This window comes from Podarcis raffonei, chromosome 9 (assembly GCF_027172205.1).
Source record: "Podarcis raffonei isolate rPodRaf1 chromosome 9, rPodRaf1.pri, whole genome shotgun sequence".
Classification (NCBI taxonomy): domain Eukaryota; kingdom Metazoa; phylum Chordata; class Lepidosauria; order Squamata; family Lacertidae; genus Podarcis; species Podarcis raffonei.
In genome coordinates, this window is record NC_070610.1 from 67,694,262 (window position 1) to 67,714,612 (window position 20,351).

Here is a 20,351-nt window from a genome sequence, read left to right on the forward strand (position 1 = left end):
TCTCTAATTTTGATTTTTCCACCTGGAAGCCTATTTTTCTGTCTAGTTTAAACACTTCATTTATTTGGTGATAATGTAACCAATCTCTCACCTTCCCTTTTAATTTTTCAAAACTCTGCAATCTCAGTTTGTCCCCTTCCTTTTCCAAGATTTCCCAATATCTTGGCCATTTCGACTCCATATTTAACTTTTTAACTGCCTTAGCAGAGGAAATGAATCTAACGGGGAAGGCAATTTTTTGTTTTGGTACTAATGAACTCTGTGCCTTTATGCAGTCTGGCCATGTCTACTGGCAAAGTGCTCTTCTTTTGACCATCTTCAATGCGATAACATTTATTTAAGTTGCCCCTTAGAGGGCAGAATTTTTTGAGAATTATTGAACACAGAACAAAAGGGTATGACGTTGCATTTCTGCCTTCTGAGAGGTACTTATGGGCATTACCACATTTAATCTCCCAGAGTTCAGGAATATTTTGCATTCAAGATCTTGGAATATTTACTCCTAGGTGTGTGTGTGTGTGTGTGTGTGTGTGTGTGTGTGTGTGTGAAGCAGAGGCTTGCACAAAATCAAGTCTTCATGCATCAGGGCCTTGGGTTGCAACAACCTTATATGTGTGCCAGGGAAGTAGCTGTGACTTTCTTACCTCTACACAAAGGTGAATTTCGACTGGTTGAAGCAGTCAGTGAGCTGGTTTGCAAAAGCTCACAAGAGTTTTGCTTCTTTTGGTTACAGCTCATGGTTAGTGAAAAGAGAGTTTCGCCACAAATCCCAGTTTAGATGGCATTCTAAGCCAAACTTTGATTTAGCTCAGCACATCACATCAGTTAAAGTAACTGGGGAGGAACAAACTGGCTGTGAGCGTCTCTACGGGTGTCTGCATGTTCATGCATTCTCGCTAAGCCAAGATTTAGTGTGTCCTGTGAACCAGGCCAATATGTAGCAGGCAGTAAGCACTGGGTTTTGCATTTGTTAACTTGGCCTCAGTTTTCTGAAATCTTAATATCTAACTCCAGTGCTTTTTTTCTGAGGGTACGCAAAGGTACGAATACCCCTAAACATTTTGTGAATCTTTGTAATTTGTCCATTTACTGTATTTATTTTTCCCGATTTGAACTATAAAACAGTGGTTTTCTTGAGTCAAATTTTTTTTTTAGAGTAATTTTTTTTTAGAGTAAACATTTTTTTAAAGAAAGAGAGCACTCTTTATTTGTACTTTTGGGAAGAAAATGAACAACAGTAGTATCTGGTGTGAAACGATGCTATGGATATTAATTTAGTCAGGATATAGCTGAGGAATGTTTGAAACCAGTTAAGAAGTTGATGAGTGTTTTTTTTTGGGGGGGGGGTTACATGTGCTGAAAATGGTCACAATGGAAAGAATAGAAAGTGGCGCATATCCCAAAGCAGCAAGCTTGGAAGAGGTGGCTAAATTGCTGCAGGCTTCAGGGATGGCACTTAGCGCTTGCTGCATGATGCTGAAGTAAAATCCATCCTAGGCAGAGATTTCTTTGCAAGGAAGCTAGAAGCATAGAGAAATTGACTTTTGTCCCTGCTGACATGTCTCCTGGTACTCGAGTGACAGATTCCATTAACTTTATTAATGAATTCATTGGCTTCGAGGATTGGGGTAGACGAAACTGGAGGAAAGTGGTTTTCCAGGATGACTTGCGTCTTGCTTATTCGACATCAAGCGTGAAAATCGCACTGAGAACTCAAAACTCTGTGCTCATCATAAAGCATGCCAATCAAGAAAAAAAGGTGCATATAGAAAATGTAGCAATAAACAGCCTCGGCTAGCGTGTTCTCTCATTATTATTTTTGCAGAATATTGACATTTCTGGCAGGGAACTGTGTGGGAACAGAAGGAAATAATAGATGATGACTAAGGGGAAGGGAATGTAACTAGAGACTGAAAAATGCGATTAGATGCAGATCAGGCCAAAAAAACCCCCAAACCTTTCTGCTTATTATGCAAATTTGCAATCAATTGCAATTTGTGTGAAATGTGCATTGAGTACCATACATGAGTTTCATTAGTGCATCTTCCAAGGAACCATAACCTGAGGTCATAAGGCCCGCCTCTCAGGATTTCATGAGCCTCGTATACAATTTGGCTAGGAAGAAGGGGGGGAATGTGGGTGCACCCCCCAACAATTCAGTTCACGCTTTACTCTGCTTATGTGCTTCTCATGTGACATCTCACCAGACATTTTGGGGGGCTATGGGAAGACTGGAAAGAGTTGTTCCTGTTTTAAGGATGTGTTATGTACTGAAGTTCTCACCCTGGGCCAGCAGGGGGATACTGTAGATAGTTGTGCAAATAAGGGATCGAAAGTGACATTCAGTGATTGGATAGTTACAGAAAATGGTTACTGTTGCGTTGTACTGGAGCTCTATATAAGCAGGCTGGCTGAACCCTTCAGTTGAGTTCTGTTCTGGCCTGTGAATAAACAAGAGCTGTTTGAAGAATCGCTGTGTCGTCTGATATGTTCACCCACAACTTAACAGGATGGGTGGCAGAAAAGCAATTGTCCATCTTTCTCTTTACCTAGGTAGAATAACAATTAGCCTTTTGAAAACTGTGAAGTTATGGTGGTACCCGAAGGTGCGACAGTAGGTGTGTCCAGGCATAAAACAGACTAAGCTCCCTGTTGCTCCTGGGAGGAAACGCAGGTTTAAAATGGGATTAATAGTAATTTGCAAGTTGGGCGAAGAATGTCACCATCTTGAGTATGTAGAGAGCACTGTATATCTTCTCGCTGATGTAAGAAAAGGCCACAAGTTCTCACATTTGCCATGTTTCATTTCTGTTCTCTTTGTTCCTGTCAGGCATGGATGGGAAGAAATGCAGCGTATGGATGTTCTTACCTCTTGTGTTGACACTGTTTACCTCAGCAGGACTGTGGATTGTGTAAGTGACCTTTGTGGATCTTTTATGGTTTCTGGGTGGAATAATTTTCTTTGGAGCGACATTAGTCAAGGGGTCTTGGCATGCTTCAGGATGAACAATTCTTTCCTGGAAGAACATTGTTCTGTCATTCTGCTGAACAACTTGCCTTCTTCCAGTAACCAGCCCTGACACCTCACCCTTCATTTAGGTAAAGGTAAAGGGACCCCTGACCATTAGGTCCAGTCATGAATGACTCTGGGGTTGTGGCGCTCATCTCGCTTTATTGGCCGAGGGAGCCGGTGTACAGCTTCCAGGTCATGTGGCCAGCATGACTAAGCCGCTTCTGGCGAACCAGAGCAACGGACGGAAACGCCGTTTACCTTCCCACTGGAGTGGTACCTATTTATCTACTTGCACTTTTATGTGCTTTCGAACTGCTAGATTGGCAGGATCTGGGACTGAGCAACGGGAGCTCACCCCGTTGCGGGGATTCGAACCGCGGACCTTTTGATCGGCAAGCCCTAGGCTCTGTGGTTTAACCCATAGCGCCACCCGCGTCCCTTTTACCCCTCATTTACAATTGTCTAAATGTCTTCCTTCCTATTTTGGCAGGTATTTTATAGCAGTAGAAGACAACAACATTATTCCGCTAAATGTGCTGGACAGGTAATATATATATATATATATATATTTAATCTTACTTTCTAATGACACAGTCCATTATGCTTCACAGTATCAAATCGTCAGGGTGCGTTTCAGCACGTGAACTCAAAGCAGTGCTGGGAGCCCTATTCTGCTGACCCCTACAGAGAAGCAGAATTAGTTTCCCTGGAATGCATCATATAATCCTTTTAGCTGACTTTACACAGCGATGCTCTCGGCTAATAGCCTAGGGCAGTGATGGCCAAACTTGGCCCTCCAGCTGTTTTGGGACTACAACTCCCATCATCCCTCGCTAACAGGACCAGTGGTCAGGGATGATGGGAACTGTAGTCCCAAAACAGCTGGAGGGCCAAGTTTGGCCATCACTGGCCTAGGGTTTTATCCGCCAAACAGCAATGTAAATAGAAGAAATGAGTGGAAACAGTGCAGAGTTCCTTATGAATTGAAAGTTACTCTGCTTGATTTGGCAGTCTGCTAATACCACCTTCCTTTTCTTGCAATCTACTACTAGCACGTTTTCTTTTTTAAAAGCAAGAGTAGGTAAGGAGCCAAGCTAAGCAGTTGGCTCCTTACCTCTCTCGCCCTGACCTAGCCACTGTGATCCACGCGATGGTCACCTCCAGACTGGATTATTGTAACTCGCTCTACGTGGGGCTGCCCTTGAGACTGACCCAGAAACTCCAGCGGGTGCAGAATGCCGCAGCGAGACTCCTTACGGGGTCTTCGCTGCGAGATCACATTCATCCGGTGCTATACCAGCTGCACTGGCTCCCGGTGGAGTACAGGATCAGGTTTAAGGTGCTGGTTTTAACCTTCAAAGCCCTATACGGCCTAGGACCCTCGTACCTACGGGACCGCCTCTCCTGGTATGCCCCACAGAGGAACTTACGGTCTTCAAATAAAAGCATCTTGAAGGTCCCAGGCCACAGAGAGGTTAGGCTGGCCTCAACTAGAGCCAGGGCTTTTTCGGCTGCGGCTCCAACCTGGTGGAACGCTCTGTCACAAGAGACAAGGGCCCTGCAGGACTTGACATCTTTCCGCGGGGCCTGCAAGACAGAGCTGTTCCACCAGGTCTTTGGTCAGGGCGCAGCCTGACTCCCTCCTTTGGCAATCTTTACAAAATTTTAGTTTATGGTTGCCATCAATTTTGATTTTAATTAATTTTTATAATGTTTTTATAATGTTGCACTGTTTTAGTGTTGTTAGCCGCCCTGAGCCCGGCTTCGGCTGGGGAGGGCGGGATATAAATAAAATTTTTTTTATTTATTATTATTATTATTATTATTATTATTATTAGGTCAGGCTTGAATGAGCCACCTTTTGCTTTTCTTAAAACCAGAGCTCAGAAGTCCACCAGCTGCAGCCATTTGCAAAACTGTGGTGCAGACGATGGAGCCAGTCTTGGTTACCTACTGCACCCAATGAACCCTGCATTGGCCTGAATTAGTGCCTCCCATTAAAATGACAGCTAAAGCAGAACAGCAGAAGCCCCTGCCCAGATGGGGGAAGCAGGAGACAACCTTGCCACATCCCCTTCCTAGGTAGCATGCAGGCAAGGGCCAGCAAGGAAACTCCCATTCCATCCATGACCACAACAGCCTTTCTCACCCTTCCCTGCTGGCTGTCCCTTGTGCTGCTGCTGCCTGCAGCTTTAGTCACAGTTGAGACAACTGTCCAAAGCAGCCTGTTGTCAGGGCCGGCCCAAAACATTTTGGCACCTGAGGCAGATCCCAAAATGGCACCCCTCTCACGTCAGGGAAGAAGAGGTGAGGGAAGATCTACATCAAGAACAAGGGGGGAAAGAAAGATTGGCATTAGGTTCTGCTGCCCCTGTGGATTCTGCCACCTGAGGCAGTTGTCTTACCTTGCCTCTTGGATGGGCCGGCCCTGAATAAAGATCTACATTGGGATCTGCTGTCCCTGTGGATTCTGTCACCTGAGGCAGTTGTCTCACCTTGCCTTTTGGTTGGGCCGGCCCTGAATAAAGATCTACATTGGGATCTGCTGTCCCTGTGGATTCTTCCGCCTGAGGTAGTAGCCTCACCTTGCCTCATGGATTGGTCAGCCCTGCCTGGCGTTGCCCAGTAACAACCAAGGCATCAAATGGAGGACCGCTAGCATTGCTGCTACTGGCTGTCACAAGCTCTGCACCCAGATTGCTGCTCCACCACCACCGGTGCCCTTTTAAATTTGGCAAATGGTTTGGTGTTGCAAACACATATACACACCCATTAGGTAGAGGGAGTCTGTCACTGCAGGCAGGTCTAATTCAGGGATCAGGAACCAGCAGCCCTCCCAATGTGGTTGGGCTATATACAGGGGTCAGCAAACTTTTTCAGCAGGGGGCTGGCCCACTGTCCCTCAGACCTTGTGGGGGGCCAGACTATATTTTGGGGGAGGAAATGAACTAATTCCTATGCCCCACAAATAACCCAGAGATGCATTTTAAATAAAAGGACACATTCTACTCATGCAAAAACACGCTGATTCCTGAACCGTCTGCGGGCCGGATTTAGAAGGCGATTGGGCTGGATCCGGCCCCAAGGCCTTAGTTTGCCCACCCATAGGCTATAACTTCCATCATCCCTGACCATTAGCAAGGCTGGCTGGTGATGATGGGACTGGAGTCCAACCATTGGAGAGCCACGCAGGTTCTCCATTCCTGTTCTAAACTAAATCACATTCTGTAACATTCAGTAACCAGCCCTGCAATTCTGACTTGTGTATGATTCATTTCTTTTTTCCGTCCCTTAGGAAGGAAGGTCCCCAAAAGCCTCCTTATATAAGGTAATGAAGTCACTTTCCATCCTTTATCTCTCTCCATGTCTTTCCCCCCCAAAATAAGGCCCATTTTTAAACCAGTGGACCATTTTACTGATTTATGCATCTCTGTTGCAGGCTTAGTTGAATTACAATGATGCGCATTATATTTTTGAAGTATTGCAGGTGACGCCCCTCCTGCAAGCTGTGTGTTTAGCCAAGTCATGAACATGGCAGCATTTCTAGGTAGGCGTTGCATGGAGAATGCCTGGCTTCTTCTTTTATTTTTTTGTCTCTTCTAATTTGTGTTAGCGAATCACCAGGTTCAGCTCAGTAAATGTTGTCAAGGCGAGGCCCAGTAATCTGCAGCTATTCTGGCTTAGTTCTCACTGAGGGGGGTGTTTGGGCTGGACAACTTGAGACTTAAGGTCATGCGGGGGACTCCTCCTTCATAAAAAGAATTGAAATCTTTCAACAAAGAAGATTAGAATGTCAGGGAGAAGGCTAGACTAAGTCCCTTCTTCCTGACATGCTGGATTTCTGCATGCAGGGTGTTTTTTTTAATGGAGGAGCAACCAATTGTAGGAAACCCTACCTAATCTCAAGTTATTTAGCTCAGATGCAGGTTTTAGGCTTGGCATCAGCATCTAACATCTTTGGGCATGGCCCACCAGCTCTGACACCTACCTTGGTGTGGGGTTTACCTAGCAGCAGAGCAGAGCTGGCTGCCATTTTAAATTTCCCACAATGCCCTGGAGCAACACTACACTGTGTTCTTAATTAAAATTTCAGGCAGTTTGCAGCACTGCTATCTGCCACTGTCAGTAAACCTGGGAAGGGCAGTGTGCCCATTGTGGGAATGATAATGTTCTTGGGGGCCAACCCAACATCACTTAGCCACGTCCCCTCAAAGCTGCCCCAACATATTTACTGCCTCTGAGAACTAGGCCTGTAAAACAGGGGTGGGAAACCCATGGCCCGCAGGCATGATCCAGACCCGCAAGAGGTTTTGTGGCTCTTGAGACACACACCTCTCTAAGTTTGTCATTTTTAATTTGTAGTGCTATGATGCCGAATGATTTTTTTTTTTGTAGCATTAAAGCCCCTCCAAAAATGTCCATTTATTTTAAAAACATTTTTTACAGACTGCTCCAGTAGGTTCTCAGATGCGATACTGCAATGCCGAAAGATTTTTTGTGGCCTCCCAAGGCCACTCAAAATTTGTTCATTAAAAAAAGTCTGTTTTTTTAAAAAAATGACAATTCTTGCAGGTTTCCTTCTGCAATTCTATGATGTCAAATATTTTTGTGACCCACCCATAAGACCTACCAAAATTTGTAACAACAACAAAAACATAACAACAACAACAACAACATTTGTTTTCCCATACTTCTACATTTTGGCCATTGCTCACTTTGACATGTAGCCCTCAGAGGCCCGCAGCCCAAAAAAGGTTATCTGCCCCTACTATAAAATAACATATGCAAAGTTTGTGTAAAATATCCAAATAGTGAAACATTATAGTCGCCATATATTTTTGCTTGTTTGTTTTTAATCATCTCATTTTTCAGGCAATATTTGTTTTTATTTGCATGACACTTGATATCAGTTTCTAATGCTTTAAATCCTGCATGTGTGTGAGCACAGCAATAATGTGATTATGCATATAATAATGGTGATAATGTTTGTTATATAACGTTTGCAACCCTTCTTTTAATTGATGGTCAGTATTTCTTTGCTAGGGTTAGGAACTGAGCTGTAGTAGCCCTATAGCAGGCTTATAAATCTACGCTCACCTGGTTACCTGGGATGTGTAAGAATGGCCTGTAGGCCATTGGTTATGCCAGTTAGGGCTGATGGGAGCTGTGGTCCAAAATATCTAGAAGGCTGCCCATTGGCTACCTCCAGTCTACATATATACAAGGAAGACTCTTCTGACAAAAGTTTATGGTATGCTGTTTCAAATATAGGGTGACCAGATCCAAAGGAGTGCAGGGCACCTATGTGTAGAAGAAGGGAGTTTGGCAGGTATGTAAACTGGAGCTACCAAAATTCCTTTTCCTACACCACTCTTAAAAGTACCAAAGGCCTGGCTGCCTTTGCTTCTGGGTCATCCTTTGTAGGCAAGATTCAAGCACAGTGGAGATGGTTAATGGGAGAGAGGTTTCCAGGGTCCTATCAGGTCTTAATTGTTCCGGGTGGTGTTGCTTTTGACTGACCAAGAAATAACTTAGGAGGGAGGCTCTTGCAAGTCCGCTGCCCCAGAATTAAAAGATGGCAGATCCTTTTGCACTTCTCAAGTTCCATAGCCAGGCTGTGGTGGGTGCATTTGTAAACCTGTCTGGCAGACCTGTTTGGACCTAGAATTATATTGACGTTTGGAGTCATAATTGCGCATGAGTGTCACGTTCTCGTTCCTCATTTCAGCGCTTGTCGTGGCTGTCCTTCGGTTTATTCAGCTAAAACCAAAAGTTTTGAATCCCTGGCTCAATGTGAGCGGCCTGGTGGCGTTGTGCTTGGCCTCCTTCGGAATGACTTTGCTGGGCAATTTCCAGGTATTGTGTGTGTTCGGTCTCTCTCTCTCTCTCTCTCTCTCTCTCTCTCTCTCTCTCTCTCTCTCTCTCATCTTCCCCAATAACTGACTCTCTCCCTAAGCCACGCCCCTCACCAGCACCTCTTTGCACCTTCCGTGAGCGTTTTTTGGCTGGAATGTGTCTGTGGTCTCTTGATAATACCTCTTACTTGCCTGGATGAAGGATAGAGAAAGGTGTGAGCGTACAAACTAGCCTGTGCTACAAAGGTATCCTTTATATCCATTGCTCTGCTGCTTTTATCTGTCTCCTCCCGCCACTGACATTTGGCCTCCAGAAGGGCACCCAGAAGGAAATGTGGCCCTCGACTGAAAAATCTTCCCTACCTCTTGTCTGTCCTGAGTGGGAGTGACTCTCCAAGTCCCACGTTGAGGTTTTTCCCATCACCTGCCATTTTCAACTAGACAAGTCAGGGGTCGAACCTGGTATATTCTGCATGCAAAAGATGCGCCCTGCCCCAGAGATCTGTGCCTGGCATATACGGGCGTCTTTTTAATGTTTCTAGACCACCCTTCTGTTGTCACATTCCAAGTGGAATCGAAGCACATGCAATCGCATGTTGCAGTTGATATGTACAAGCAAAAAAATTAATCAGAGGCCAACCAGAGAATATTGAGAAGCAAAGCAGCTTGTAAGCTTGATCTTTATTGATCTGTTGCCACAGGGGGCTCCCCTCACCCGCAGGAGAGAGGAGGAACCCAGAACAATGGCGCGCAAGGCCTTATATGGACTTTTGAAATTGCCACCCTGTAGATCAAGACCACCCCCAGAAACATCATACATACATCACAGAAGGGGTGTAACCTAAGACCACCTCTCAGATACATCATACCTACATCACAGAAAAGGTGGTCTAAAACAGAAATTTGAATGTTGTTTTTCTCCTGCCGTTGTTTATTTCCTGTCTGGCAGGTTACTTGATTGGATTGCCTGGGGTGCTGGGCCAGTTTTTTGTAATGATAAATACTTAGTTCCTGGGCCAGGTCACAGGCTCACACTCTATTCAAACACAGACATACCCTTAAGACAGGATTTGTGAAGGAAAAGACAATGGGGAGGCTTTTCCATTTGACCTTGCAGAGAAAACACCTGGTCAGCCTGGGAGTCAAAATGGCTCCATGGCAGCTTTCCTGTGCAGCTTCAGACATGTGGCCTATATATCTATGTACGTGTTTTCTTGGTACATTTATGAACCTTTATTATATACATAAGACCTTCATTTATTTATTTCAATATACTACATCCCCATAATCCCTCACTGTGCAGGCTGGCGCTGATGGGAGTTAAGATTCTAACAACATCTTGGAAACCTGCCAGTTCTCCATCTATACAGAATACTTCGGCCGGATTCAGCTATTTGTTTCGGCCATGAGCCATTAGGAAGTTTACAAATGTGGTGATTCAAATAGTTTACAAATTAAAACATATGTCAAATTAAAACAGAACCCAAAATGTGAAACTTTGTTAAGTTCACATGGGCCACTCTGGGCAGCTGCCAACAGAATATACAAGAACACAACAGAACACCGCATGTTAAAAGCTTCCAGATGCAGGACTGCCTTCAGATTTAATCTGTCCCCCATCAGATAATCTTCCCTTTCACACTATGCGATCACCAGGCTCATTGCTGCTTTTTCTTGTGACACCACAAACGATGGTCTGTTTGTTTGTTAATGATTAAACAGTGAAACAGCCATGTTTTGTCAGTGTGTCTGAATTAAGGCATTGTCTCATTAGTTTCTAGTTCAATAGCCTGTTAATAATAATCTACAGTAAATGTCTAGAACAGAGTTATTCTATTATGATAGGGGAAGGAGTATTTGTGCTGGAAGAACCTCTAAACCCCAAACCCTACTGACCTCATACGGACCAGGATGGAGGGTGGGAAGGAGAAAGTTGCAGAGGAAATTAGTATGCCAGCTATAAGGCTGGAATATTTTCGCCTCCTTTTTCTCTCTCTCTGTGTCAGAGGAACAAGCATTCTGGGTTCAGTAGCTCTGAAAACCTCCCCACTTCTGCCCCATCACATCCCTTATTGCCATTGTGGCTGTTGGAGCACTGACAACAGAGCAGCAAGGGTGGCAGAAGTTTCCGTGTCACATTTAAGACAGGTCAAGGACAGGACTCCTTCACCGCCTACAGACCTCCTTCTCTGTGGGTGAAGGGAGAGATCTCCTGTATCCCATGGCTTCTGGGGTGTGTTCTCAGGGATTATAGCACTGTGCCCTAAACAACGGTAATGTCCCTTCTTCTGTGTCTTCCTCCTTTTTTACCATACTCTTAAATGACTCATCTTCCCCACCTGGCAAAATCTCTTTAAATATATATATATATAGGGACGCGGGTGGCGCTGTGGGTAAAACCTCAGCGCCTAGGACTTGCCGATCGTATGGTCGGCGGTTCGAATCCCCACGGTGGGGTGAGCTCCCGTCGTTCGGTCCCAGCTCCTGCCCACCTAGCAGTTTGAAAGCACCCCTAAGTGCAAGTAGATAAATAGGTACCGCTTTATAGCGGGAAGGTAAACGCCGTTTCTGTGTGCTGCGCTGGTGCTGGCTCACCAGAGCAGCTTCGTCACGCTGGCCACGTGACCCGGAAGTGTCGTCGGACAGCGCTGGCTCCCAGCCTCTTAAGTGAGATGAGTGCACAACCCTAGAGTCGGACACGACTGGCCCGTACGGGCAGGGGTACCTTTACCTTTACCATATATATATATATATATATATATATATATATATATATATATAATTTATACATTTCACTGATTTTACAATCATTTTTACATTTCAAAACTTGACTTCCTTCCCCCACTTTCCTTAAATTTATTTTTAACATATTCTGCATATCCAAATTAACTTCATTTGTTCATTTATTCATCTTCTTTAAATATGTACTCTTACGAAACTGCAGGTTGTTACAATAATCCTGCCAGTGTTTTTATCTGTTTACAATTTATCCATGAGTATTCCATAAACCATTTCCATTCCTTTGTAAAAAGTTTGTTATCTTGATTTCTTATTCTTCCGGTAAGTTTCACCCTTTCTGCATATTCCATTAGATTTTGTATCTATTCTTCCTTTGCTGCGACTTCTTCTTCTTTCCATTTTTGGGCAAGTAGCATTCTTGCTGCTATAGTCATATACATGAATAAGTTTCTATACATTTTAGGTAGTTCTATCCCTATAATTCCCAAGATTTTGCCCCTGACAAAATCTCAGTGCACCTTTGCCCATCGTGTGCTGCTCTTCTTCAGCACCCTAAAGAAGAGTGCATTGCATGTGCTTTCAGCATGCAGGGCAGAGTGGATCCCTCCCTGCTTTAAAAGGATCTCCTGCCTAGCTTCATCTGGCCACCAGATGGCACTTTCTGTAAGTTCAGTATTCCCAGACAGCTGCTTCTCTGTCAAGCTGTCTCCATCCTTTTGAGTTTCATGTTTCTCAACTCCCTCCTTGTCTCGTGTAGAAACGTAGAATCGTAGATCCGAAAGATGCATGAAGGTCACCTAACCTTCAGCCCTTCTCATAGAGCTAGGCCCTTCATCCTGATATCCCAGCACCCCTGAAATGATGGCGTGCTGCAGGAGAGAATCCTGTCTTTTGTGTGCCTAGCAAGATCATCAGCCATCAAGCACACCGCATTACAAGCCGCCTTTGAAAAACCGTCGGATTTTGGCATGCTCTGCAGCTTGATGTAAGAAGGGCAAGACCTATCAAGCCCACACAGCTAGTGGCTCAGTTCTCCTGGATTCTGTCCAAGGTGCCTGCAGGTCACGGAATAAATGTAAGCCGTGTTTTCGTGGGCCAAAATCTGATGCCCGCAAAAGCCCGGCTTAGGTGTCGCTTAATGTCAGGGCCCAGGCTGCTCCAGGCAGATGAGATGATTTATTTGGCAGATGTGAGGTAGGGAATGATACATCCATAAAAGGAAACTGCGCATTTATAAGAGAACGGCATTTGTGCTGAGGCGTGCAGGATTTACTACCACTTGCGTAAGAGCCCGCCGTTCCTATAAATCCCAAACCCACCTACTGTCATAAAGAAAGTACATTTCATGTAGAATTATTCTTCTAAGTGGATTAATAGCAACAGGAGGCCCGTAGGTCATGTTAAGCTTGCCACTCCCTGCAACCTGTTGTTGGTGCCATCCAGGACTGGGATACGGGAGAGGATGTGGAACAGCACATCCTCTGTTCCCCAGGGAATCCTGGGTGCTGTTCAGGGTGCTGAGAATTGTAGCTCTGTGAGGAGTGAACTATAGTTCACAGGATTCTTTAGGAGGGTGCTTTAAACTACGGTTACCAGATTTTTTAAAATGAATGCGGGGACACTTTTTTTTTTTAAGCCGAGTAGCAACACGGAGTCAGTAGTGGGGATGGTGAGGCAAAAGACCCTGGGCTCAAGCACATATGCATATTGTATAAAGGTGCAAAGCCCTTCTTTTGCACCCTGTGAAACATAAATGCTCTGAGTTTTTAAAAAACTGGGCAACAGCGTACCGCCCGCCCGTGACTCCTGAGCCCCCCCCATCTCCTTCCCTCTTCCCCCTTCGTTTTGAATGATCAGGGGAGGCTTGGGAGTTTCCCAGTTTTTAAAAAACTGCACATTTATGTTTCACAGGGTGTGAAAGAAGGGCTTTGCACCTTGCCTGGCAGAGAAACCATGCACCTTGCACCCCTCCTGGGCAACGCCCGCCCACCTGCGACTCCCGAGCCTCCCCCGATCTGTCAAAACAAAGGAGGAAGGGGGCAGGAGATCTGTACCACCGGATGTCCCTGGTTCCCCCTCGGCAGTGGCGGTGGCAGTGAGCAGCTCCTGAAGCCAGCCAGAGCCAACTGTGCTACCAGGCTGGCTCCGGGCTGCTGAGGCTGCCGCTGCCACGTTTCCCAGGGACAGATTTGCAAATCTGGGGACATTACAGGGGCGGAATTTGTCCAGGGACAGATTTGCAAATCCAGGGACTATCCCCGGAAACTGGGGACATCTGGTACCCCTACTTTAAACGCCTTAGTTGTCTCTTCTGATCTGCTTCAGAAAGGGCAGAAGTGTTTCCTCTCCCTCTCCAGCTCTTCCATCCTTCTTTACTCCAGGCACGTCTTGGGTGGTCAGATGCAAAAGACGACAGGGCTCCCAAACCTTTTAATAGCTGTACAGAAGAGAGAAGCTTGGCAGGTGTAACTTGCATGATAAGATAGGTAAAGGTAAAGGGACCACTGACCATTAGGTCCAGTCATGACCAACTCTGCGGTTGCGGTGCTCATCTCGCTTTATTGGCCGAGGGAGCCGTCGTACAGCTTCTGGGTCACGTGGCCAGCATGACTAAGCCGCTTCTGGCGAACCAGAGCAGTGCGCGGAAACGCTGTTTACCTTCCCACCGGAGTGGTACCTATTTATCTACTTCCACTTTGACGTGCTTTCGAACTGCTAGGTTGGCAGGAGCAGGGACCGAGCAACGGGATCTCACCCCGTCGCGGGGATTCGAACTGCCGACCTTTTGACCGGCAAGTCCTAGGCTCTGTGGTTTAACCCACAGCGCCACCCACGTCCCCTGCATGATAAGATACACCTGCTGAAAGCCCCTCTTCTGCACAAATATTAAATGTGCAGGAGCTCCTTTTGCATCTGCCCACCTTAGGCGTGCCTCTGAGCCATCAGCCTTGAAGGACTGAGGAGAAAGTAAAGTCATCCACACATCAAGGTATTCTCTCACGCATGTTGAGGTCAGCAGTGGCAGTATGACCAGGTTCGCTCTGGTTCCTTAGCAGAACCAGGTAAAGCAGAATCATCTGGAGGTTTGAGGGCAAGAGCCTTTTCTATCAATCACATCAAGGAAGGCCACCGGTTCTGTTGTCTTTGCAGCTTTCGAACGATGAAGAAATCCATAATGTGGGCACATCCCTGACCTTTGGTTTCGGCACCCTCGCCTGCTGGATTCAGTCTGCCCTAACGCTCAAAATAAACTTGAAGAATGAAGGAAGGAAAGCTGGGATCCCTCGAGTCGTCTTGTCGGCAGCGATAACCCTCTGCGTCGTCCTTTGTATCCTTTAATTCTGCAGAATTTCTCCAGGGGGCCAACTTCTCATCTCAAAGGCGGAAAGTTCACGATCTGATAAATTAGAGTTTCCAGGCGATGAGCTGTTTGCATGAGGCTGTAGTTTGCCACTGCAGTTATGAGTATCAGCACATGTACTGTGAAATCAAGTCTTAACATTAATCCCCAGAACTCATTCAAATTATGCATTTCTGAAACTATAAATTCCACTAAAATTTAAATTTTGATGCAGGCGGTTTTTGTGTGCCAAGCATGTAAGCTTGGATTTTCAATGCAGTCCTGTGCCTTAAGTTGTGATCCTGTACCGACATACCTGAAAGCAAGCCCTACTAAATACAATGGGGCTTACTTCTGGGCAGAAATGCATATAATTCTGCTCCTAGACTGAAATCATATACACCCTTAACTGGGAGTAAGTTCAGTTTATTTCTGAGTATGTACGGGATTGTACTGAGCAAGTCCCAAATTAGTCATCTGATGAAAAATGTGTTTTGACCAAGGGACGATGCACAATATGAATACTCTGTGACCCTTTAGTAACTGCTGTGTTTTAAGAACATAACCTAAGAGTGTAAGAAGGCGGCTGTTGGATCAGATCAAAGGCTTATTGAGTCCAGCACCCCTCTCTTACAGATGCTTAAGGGAAGCTCGCAATTTCTTCAACTATACCAAGCCTACAGAAGCCTGATACTAATGGCTTGAAAGAACAGAGATACAATTCCCCTTAATCAGTGGTGACATTAGCAACATATGAACCGACACCTTATAGACTTAATTTTCTTTGGATAAATTCAGTGGTATTTAGAATGAGTTTACACAGAATATATTGGGATACTGACAATTATATGTGCATTAGGCTAATAAGAATATACACATTGGTATATGAATGTATGGTAAAGTATCAGTATTTTTTTCCTCTGTTACATTCTCATTCACTTTTTACTTTCTTTCTCTCTTTTTTCTAAATGCAATTCTCTTATTTATATATATATATTTTAAAAAACACTAAAGTGGTACCTCGGGTTACATACGCTTCAGGTTACATACGCTTCAGGTTACAGATTCCGCCAACCCAGAAATATTACCTCGGGTTAAGAACTTTGCTTCAGGATGAGAACAGAAATCGTGCTCTGGCGGCGCGGCAGCAGCAGGAGGCCCCATTAGCTAAAGTGGTACTTCAGGTTAAGAACAGTTTCAGGTTAAGAACAGACCTCCAGAACGAATTAAGTACTTAACCCGAGGTACCACTGTATACCAACCTACAGAACTTGTGATGCATTGAGCCAAATTCATCCCACTGGACAGTTATTGGGTTTGCCAAGTTTGGGTAAAAGAGTTTGTGCTGTCAGTGAAGGGGTGGGGGGAAACATGACCGTGGCTACGTGGCCCTGCCCTTGAACTCTGTACACTGATTTGGGTCTTGTGGACAAAGGCTCCACAGACCTGCTTTCTTTACAAGACCTGATCCAGGCATGGGGCTGTGGGACAGTGAGCGTGGTCCTGCTTCTCTCTCCCACGTCTCGAGTGAGATTTCATTTGTGTGTAGATTTTTTTGTGTGCGCACAAGGCTACCATCTGTAGTACAGTTATTAGCAGGAATGATTTTGAATGAAAATTGTGTAGATTTTTTTGGTGCATGGCACAGAGATCTTAAACAGAATTTTGGAGGTGCAAAACCAGAGATGGGTATTAAATGGGTGCGGTTTTTATGAACGTGCCCTCACCGTCACATGCAAAATTAGCTTTCATTTCTCATCTCTTATCTCCTTGTTTTGCATACACACAGCATTGGAAACTTGCCAGCCTTATTATCCCTTTTGCATGCTTTTCTTCCTGCTAATGCAGTTCTCAGAAGACAGAGGTAAGGTTCTAATAAAACAAGAGCAGCAAGTTGAGTCTGGTAAAAAAACCAAACCCACGTCATCTGAAATGTCCTTACATAAGCCTTGCGAAAGTATGATGAACTCTTGATGGATCAGTGTGCCGGTGTAATAAAGTGGGTGTCTGCAAAGGGGGGGGGTTATCTGTTTTAATACCAAATGGGATGCATAGGAAAGGGAGAAAAACTTGGCCCCCTCTCCTACTTGGCTTCTTTCAGCAGTGAATTCCCCATGAATACCAAAACCCACATGGGTTATGAAAAGGGCCAACCCTCCCATTGCACCTTGTGAAGAATAAATGATGCAAAATAAGAGACATAATAATAATAATAATATATTTATTTTTTTATACATACATACATATATACATCATAGCTGTCAACTTACAGATTTGAAAATAAGGGAACTGCAGCCTCACCTGTTCCAGGCACTCCAGTCTTCCTGTCCTCCTGCAGCCTGGTCAAACTCATGCTGGTAGCTTCGAGAACACTGTCCAACCAACTTTGTAACCAGAGGTTCAACTGAATAGAATCTGAATCACATGCACCACAAGGCCTATGCAGCCTCAACTTAAGATGGCTCCCCGGCCTGGCTTTGCACTGCAAAGTTTGCAGCAGCACGTGCAACAAAATGGCGTCCAGCATTCAAAAACCTCCTCAGCTTGCATTAACTAGCCACACACAAGGCATGCAAGCTCCACCCTCCAGTCGTTCTTAGACTTCTTATTGGGTGAGCAACACAGCCAAGCAACACAGTTGGAGCCTCCCTCCTCCCTCGCCGACAGGGAGGGAGGGAGAAGGGCTGCTTCCTTTGAAATTTAAGGGACATCATTTAAGGGACATCCATCAATAAGGGACAGCAGCGGGACATGGCACTGGAATAAGGGGCTGTCCCTTCAAATAAGGGACACTTGACAGTTATGTCATACATACATACATACATACATACATACATACATACATACCCCGCCCATCTGGCTGGGCTTCCCCAGCCACTCTGGGCGGCTTCCGAGCAAATATTAAAATACAGCAATACATCAAACATTAAAAGCCTCCCTAAACAGGGCTGCCTTCAGATGTCTTCTAAAAGTTTGGTAGTTGTTGTTCTCTTTGACATCTGGTGGGAGGGCGATCCAAGTTTAAGTTAAACAACTCACAGAATTCTACTTTTTTGGTGCAGAATTTGGGTTGCCTGGGTGCCGAATGTTTTATTTTTTAGCACAGCGTTGACACAGCCCTGCATGTAAGACAGCCTCATCCACGTTCTCTTGAGAGCCAGTGTGGTGTAGTGGTTAAGAGCAGTAGACTCGTAATCTGGGGAACCGGGTTCGTGTCTACGATCTTCCACATGCAGCTGCTGGGTGACCTTGGGCCAGTCACACTTCTTTGAAGTCTCTCAGCCCCACTCACCTCACAGAGTGTTTGTTGTGGGGGAGGAAGGGAAAGGAGAATGTTAGCCGCTTTGAGACTCCCTAGGGTAGTGATAAAGCGGGATATCAAATCCAAACTCTTCTACCTGCTCTCGAGCGCCTCCTGCGCATTTTTCCTTGACGCCTCTCCAGATTTCATCTTGATGTCCCAGAAGTTCCACATGCACGCTGCGCGGATACAGTGGGGAATGGTGATGTGCTTCCTGTGCTACTTCGGCTCCTTTGCTGTGGAGTTCAGACACTACCGCTTCGAGATCATCTGCTCCGAGTACCAGGAGAACTTCCTCAGCTTTTCCGAAAGCCTCTCTGAAGCGTCCGAATACCAAACAGATCAGGTGTAACCCAGGCCACTCTCTCTTTCCTTTTGTCGTGGCGTTAGCTTCCTGTAGACACATGGTTGAACCCCTGGTCCTAATCCTCCCCCTTTTCTTTTTTTAATACTTGTTTATTTTCCACGCCTACAAGTTGCCAAAAAGTATTCCCCCCAAAAAACCCCCACAGAACTAGGTATTTTAAGAGACACGGAACTGCCACCACCCTCTGTGCCTCTTTCCCCACTTCCTCATGATGTATTTTGCAACGCAATGTGCGATGCAACGTAATACCAGCATCTCCCAAGGCACCTCTCTTCGTTGGCCGGCAGAAGTGGGTGAAGACGCAGTCACAGCCTATTCTGTGTCATGTTGTGGGTTTTGCAAGGAAGAGGCAGCAAAGGGATGTGGGGGCCGCTTTAGGAGGTCTAGTCCCACCCTCAGGGTACCTAGGAAAGGTGTGAGGCAGGAGTCTTCTAAATTCCTTGGTGCGGCTGCAATACAGTTCAGAACAAGATTGGCGCCTTTGCTGCTATGGGCCTGGCTGTGCATCAGCTTCCCGTACTCCGCCCCCCCTAAATGCAAATTTTGAACTGCAGGAAGGGCTCCCAGAAAAGGTAGCTACCTCCCCTCACTCTCATCCCTAGTGCGCCAGGGAATTTGCTCCCAGTCTGTGCCAGTCCCTGCGATCTAGGGAGTTCCTTCATTTCTAGATTTGTTGCTCGGTTGGGAAACATGGAAGCTGCAGCTTCTAGTGCAGGCATCCCCAACCTGCAGCCCTCCAGATGTTTTGGCCTACGACTCCCATGATCCCTAGGTAACAGGACCACTGGTCAGGAATGGTGGGAATTGTAGTCCAAGTTCTGGAGGGCCGAAGGCTGGGGTGCCTGTTCCAGTGTCTGTCTACCTCCATTCTTTGCTTCCAGCTTCCCCCCACCCCCACCCAGCCAATTGCAGCAAGCAGGTCTCTGAAGATGCCACACAGAGGATGAGGCATGGATCAGCTGTGTGCATGCGTGGAAGAAGACAAGAGCCACAGCTACTTAGGTCTCCAGCTTCAGATTTAACAGGTTACCCCCAAGCTGCAGCCTGCTATTGCATTACCTCCCTCCTTATTGCGTGGCACGAGTCTTTTAAAAGCAGAAGGGCCTTGCTGGAAGGGGGAAAGCTGGCAATCCTCAAAGCAGCCTAGTCTAATAACTAAAGCATCAGGGCGAAGGGGAGAGGGGAACCTCTCATTCTTCTCCTGAAACTCAGGGGTTAAGGTTGCCACCTTTCCCCTAAACGTTAGGGCTTTTGTGGTTTTCTGAACCATGCTGAAATACTGGAGGTGACAATTTGCTGGCTCGGAGGAGGATGAATGAAGTTCACCCAGGGACCATCTATATTTTGAAATAAACGCAGCCAACATTCCTTAGTTCTTTTCTCCTGCTGCTGATGGGCATGGGGTTTGGTTCAGGGCTTCCAAGTTAAATGATTGGACATGAATGCATGGTCAAAACATGGGAGAGTATCCTATGATTGCATTGGGCCAAAGTCTGCTGTTGGACATGGACTATTTTGCTTTAAAAAAATAATCCACTTCACTATGTAAAGTACACAAACGTCTCAATAGGTAGAAAGGTAGGTTTGGGGGAGGGGCTGTAAGAGGTGAAACCAACACAAATGAGTTTTATACACGGCTTACAACAGCTGAGATGCACACAAATACACATAGCTAAAATAGGCTTCTGTTCAAATGTGTTTTACTGTAAATATTATGTGATGTTGTTTTTTTAAAA

The 20,351-nt window shown here is 45.6% G+C and overlaps 1 protein-coding gene across 18 annotated transcripts in view; it reads left to right on the plus strand.

Annotated features, from left to right (window-relative positions):
* Positions 1-19,421, plus strand: part of TMEM150C (transmembrane protein 150C) — a 73,757-nt gene extending 54,336 nt beyond the window's left edge. For 10 of the 18 annotated variants that reach the window (XM_053404267.1, XM_053404272.1, XM_053404265.1 and 7 more), the window contains 7 exons: positions 2,831-2,912; positions 3,504-3,557; positions 6,309-6,341; positions 6,493-6,560; positions 8,742-8,869; positions 14,758-14,935; positions 18,392-19,421. In XM_053404267.1, coding sequence (XP_053260242.1) covers positions 2,831-2,912; positions 3,504-3,557; positions 6,309-6,341; positions 6,493-6,560; positions 8,742-8,869; positions 14,758-14,935; positions 18,392-18,600 — 752 coding nt within the window. In that variant the 3' untranslated portion in view covers positions 18,601-19,421. Of the gene's footprint in view, positions 1-1,358; positions 1,760-2,830; positions 2,913-3,503; positions 3,558-6,308; positions 6,342-6,492; positions 6,561-8,284; positions 8,343-8,741; positions 8,870-14,757; positions 14,936-18,391 lie in introns of those variants that run through there. The other 8 variants (XM_053404263.1, XM_053404269.1, XM_053404270.1 and 5 more) reach the window with 3 other exon arrangements.
* The last annotated feature ends 930 nt before the right edge of the window (positions 19,422-20,351 follow it).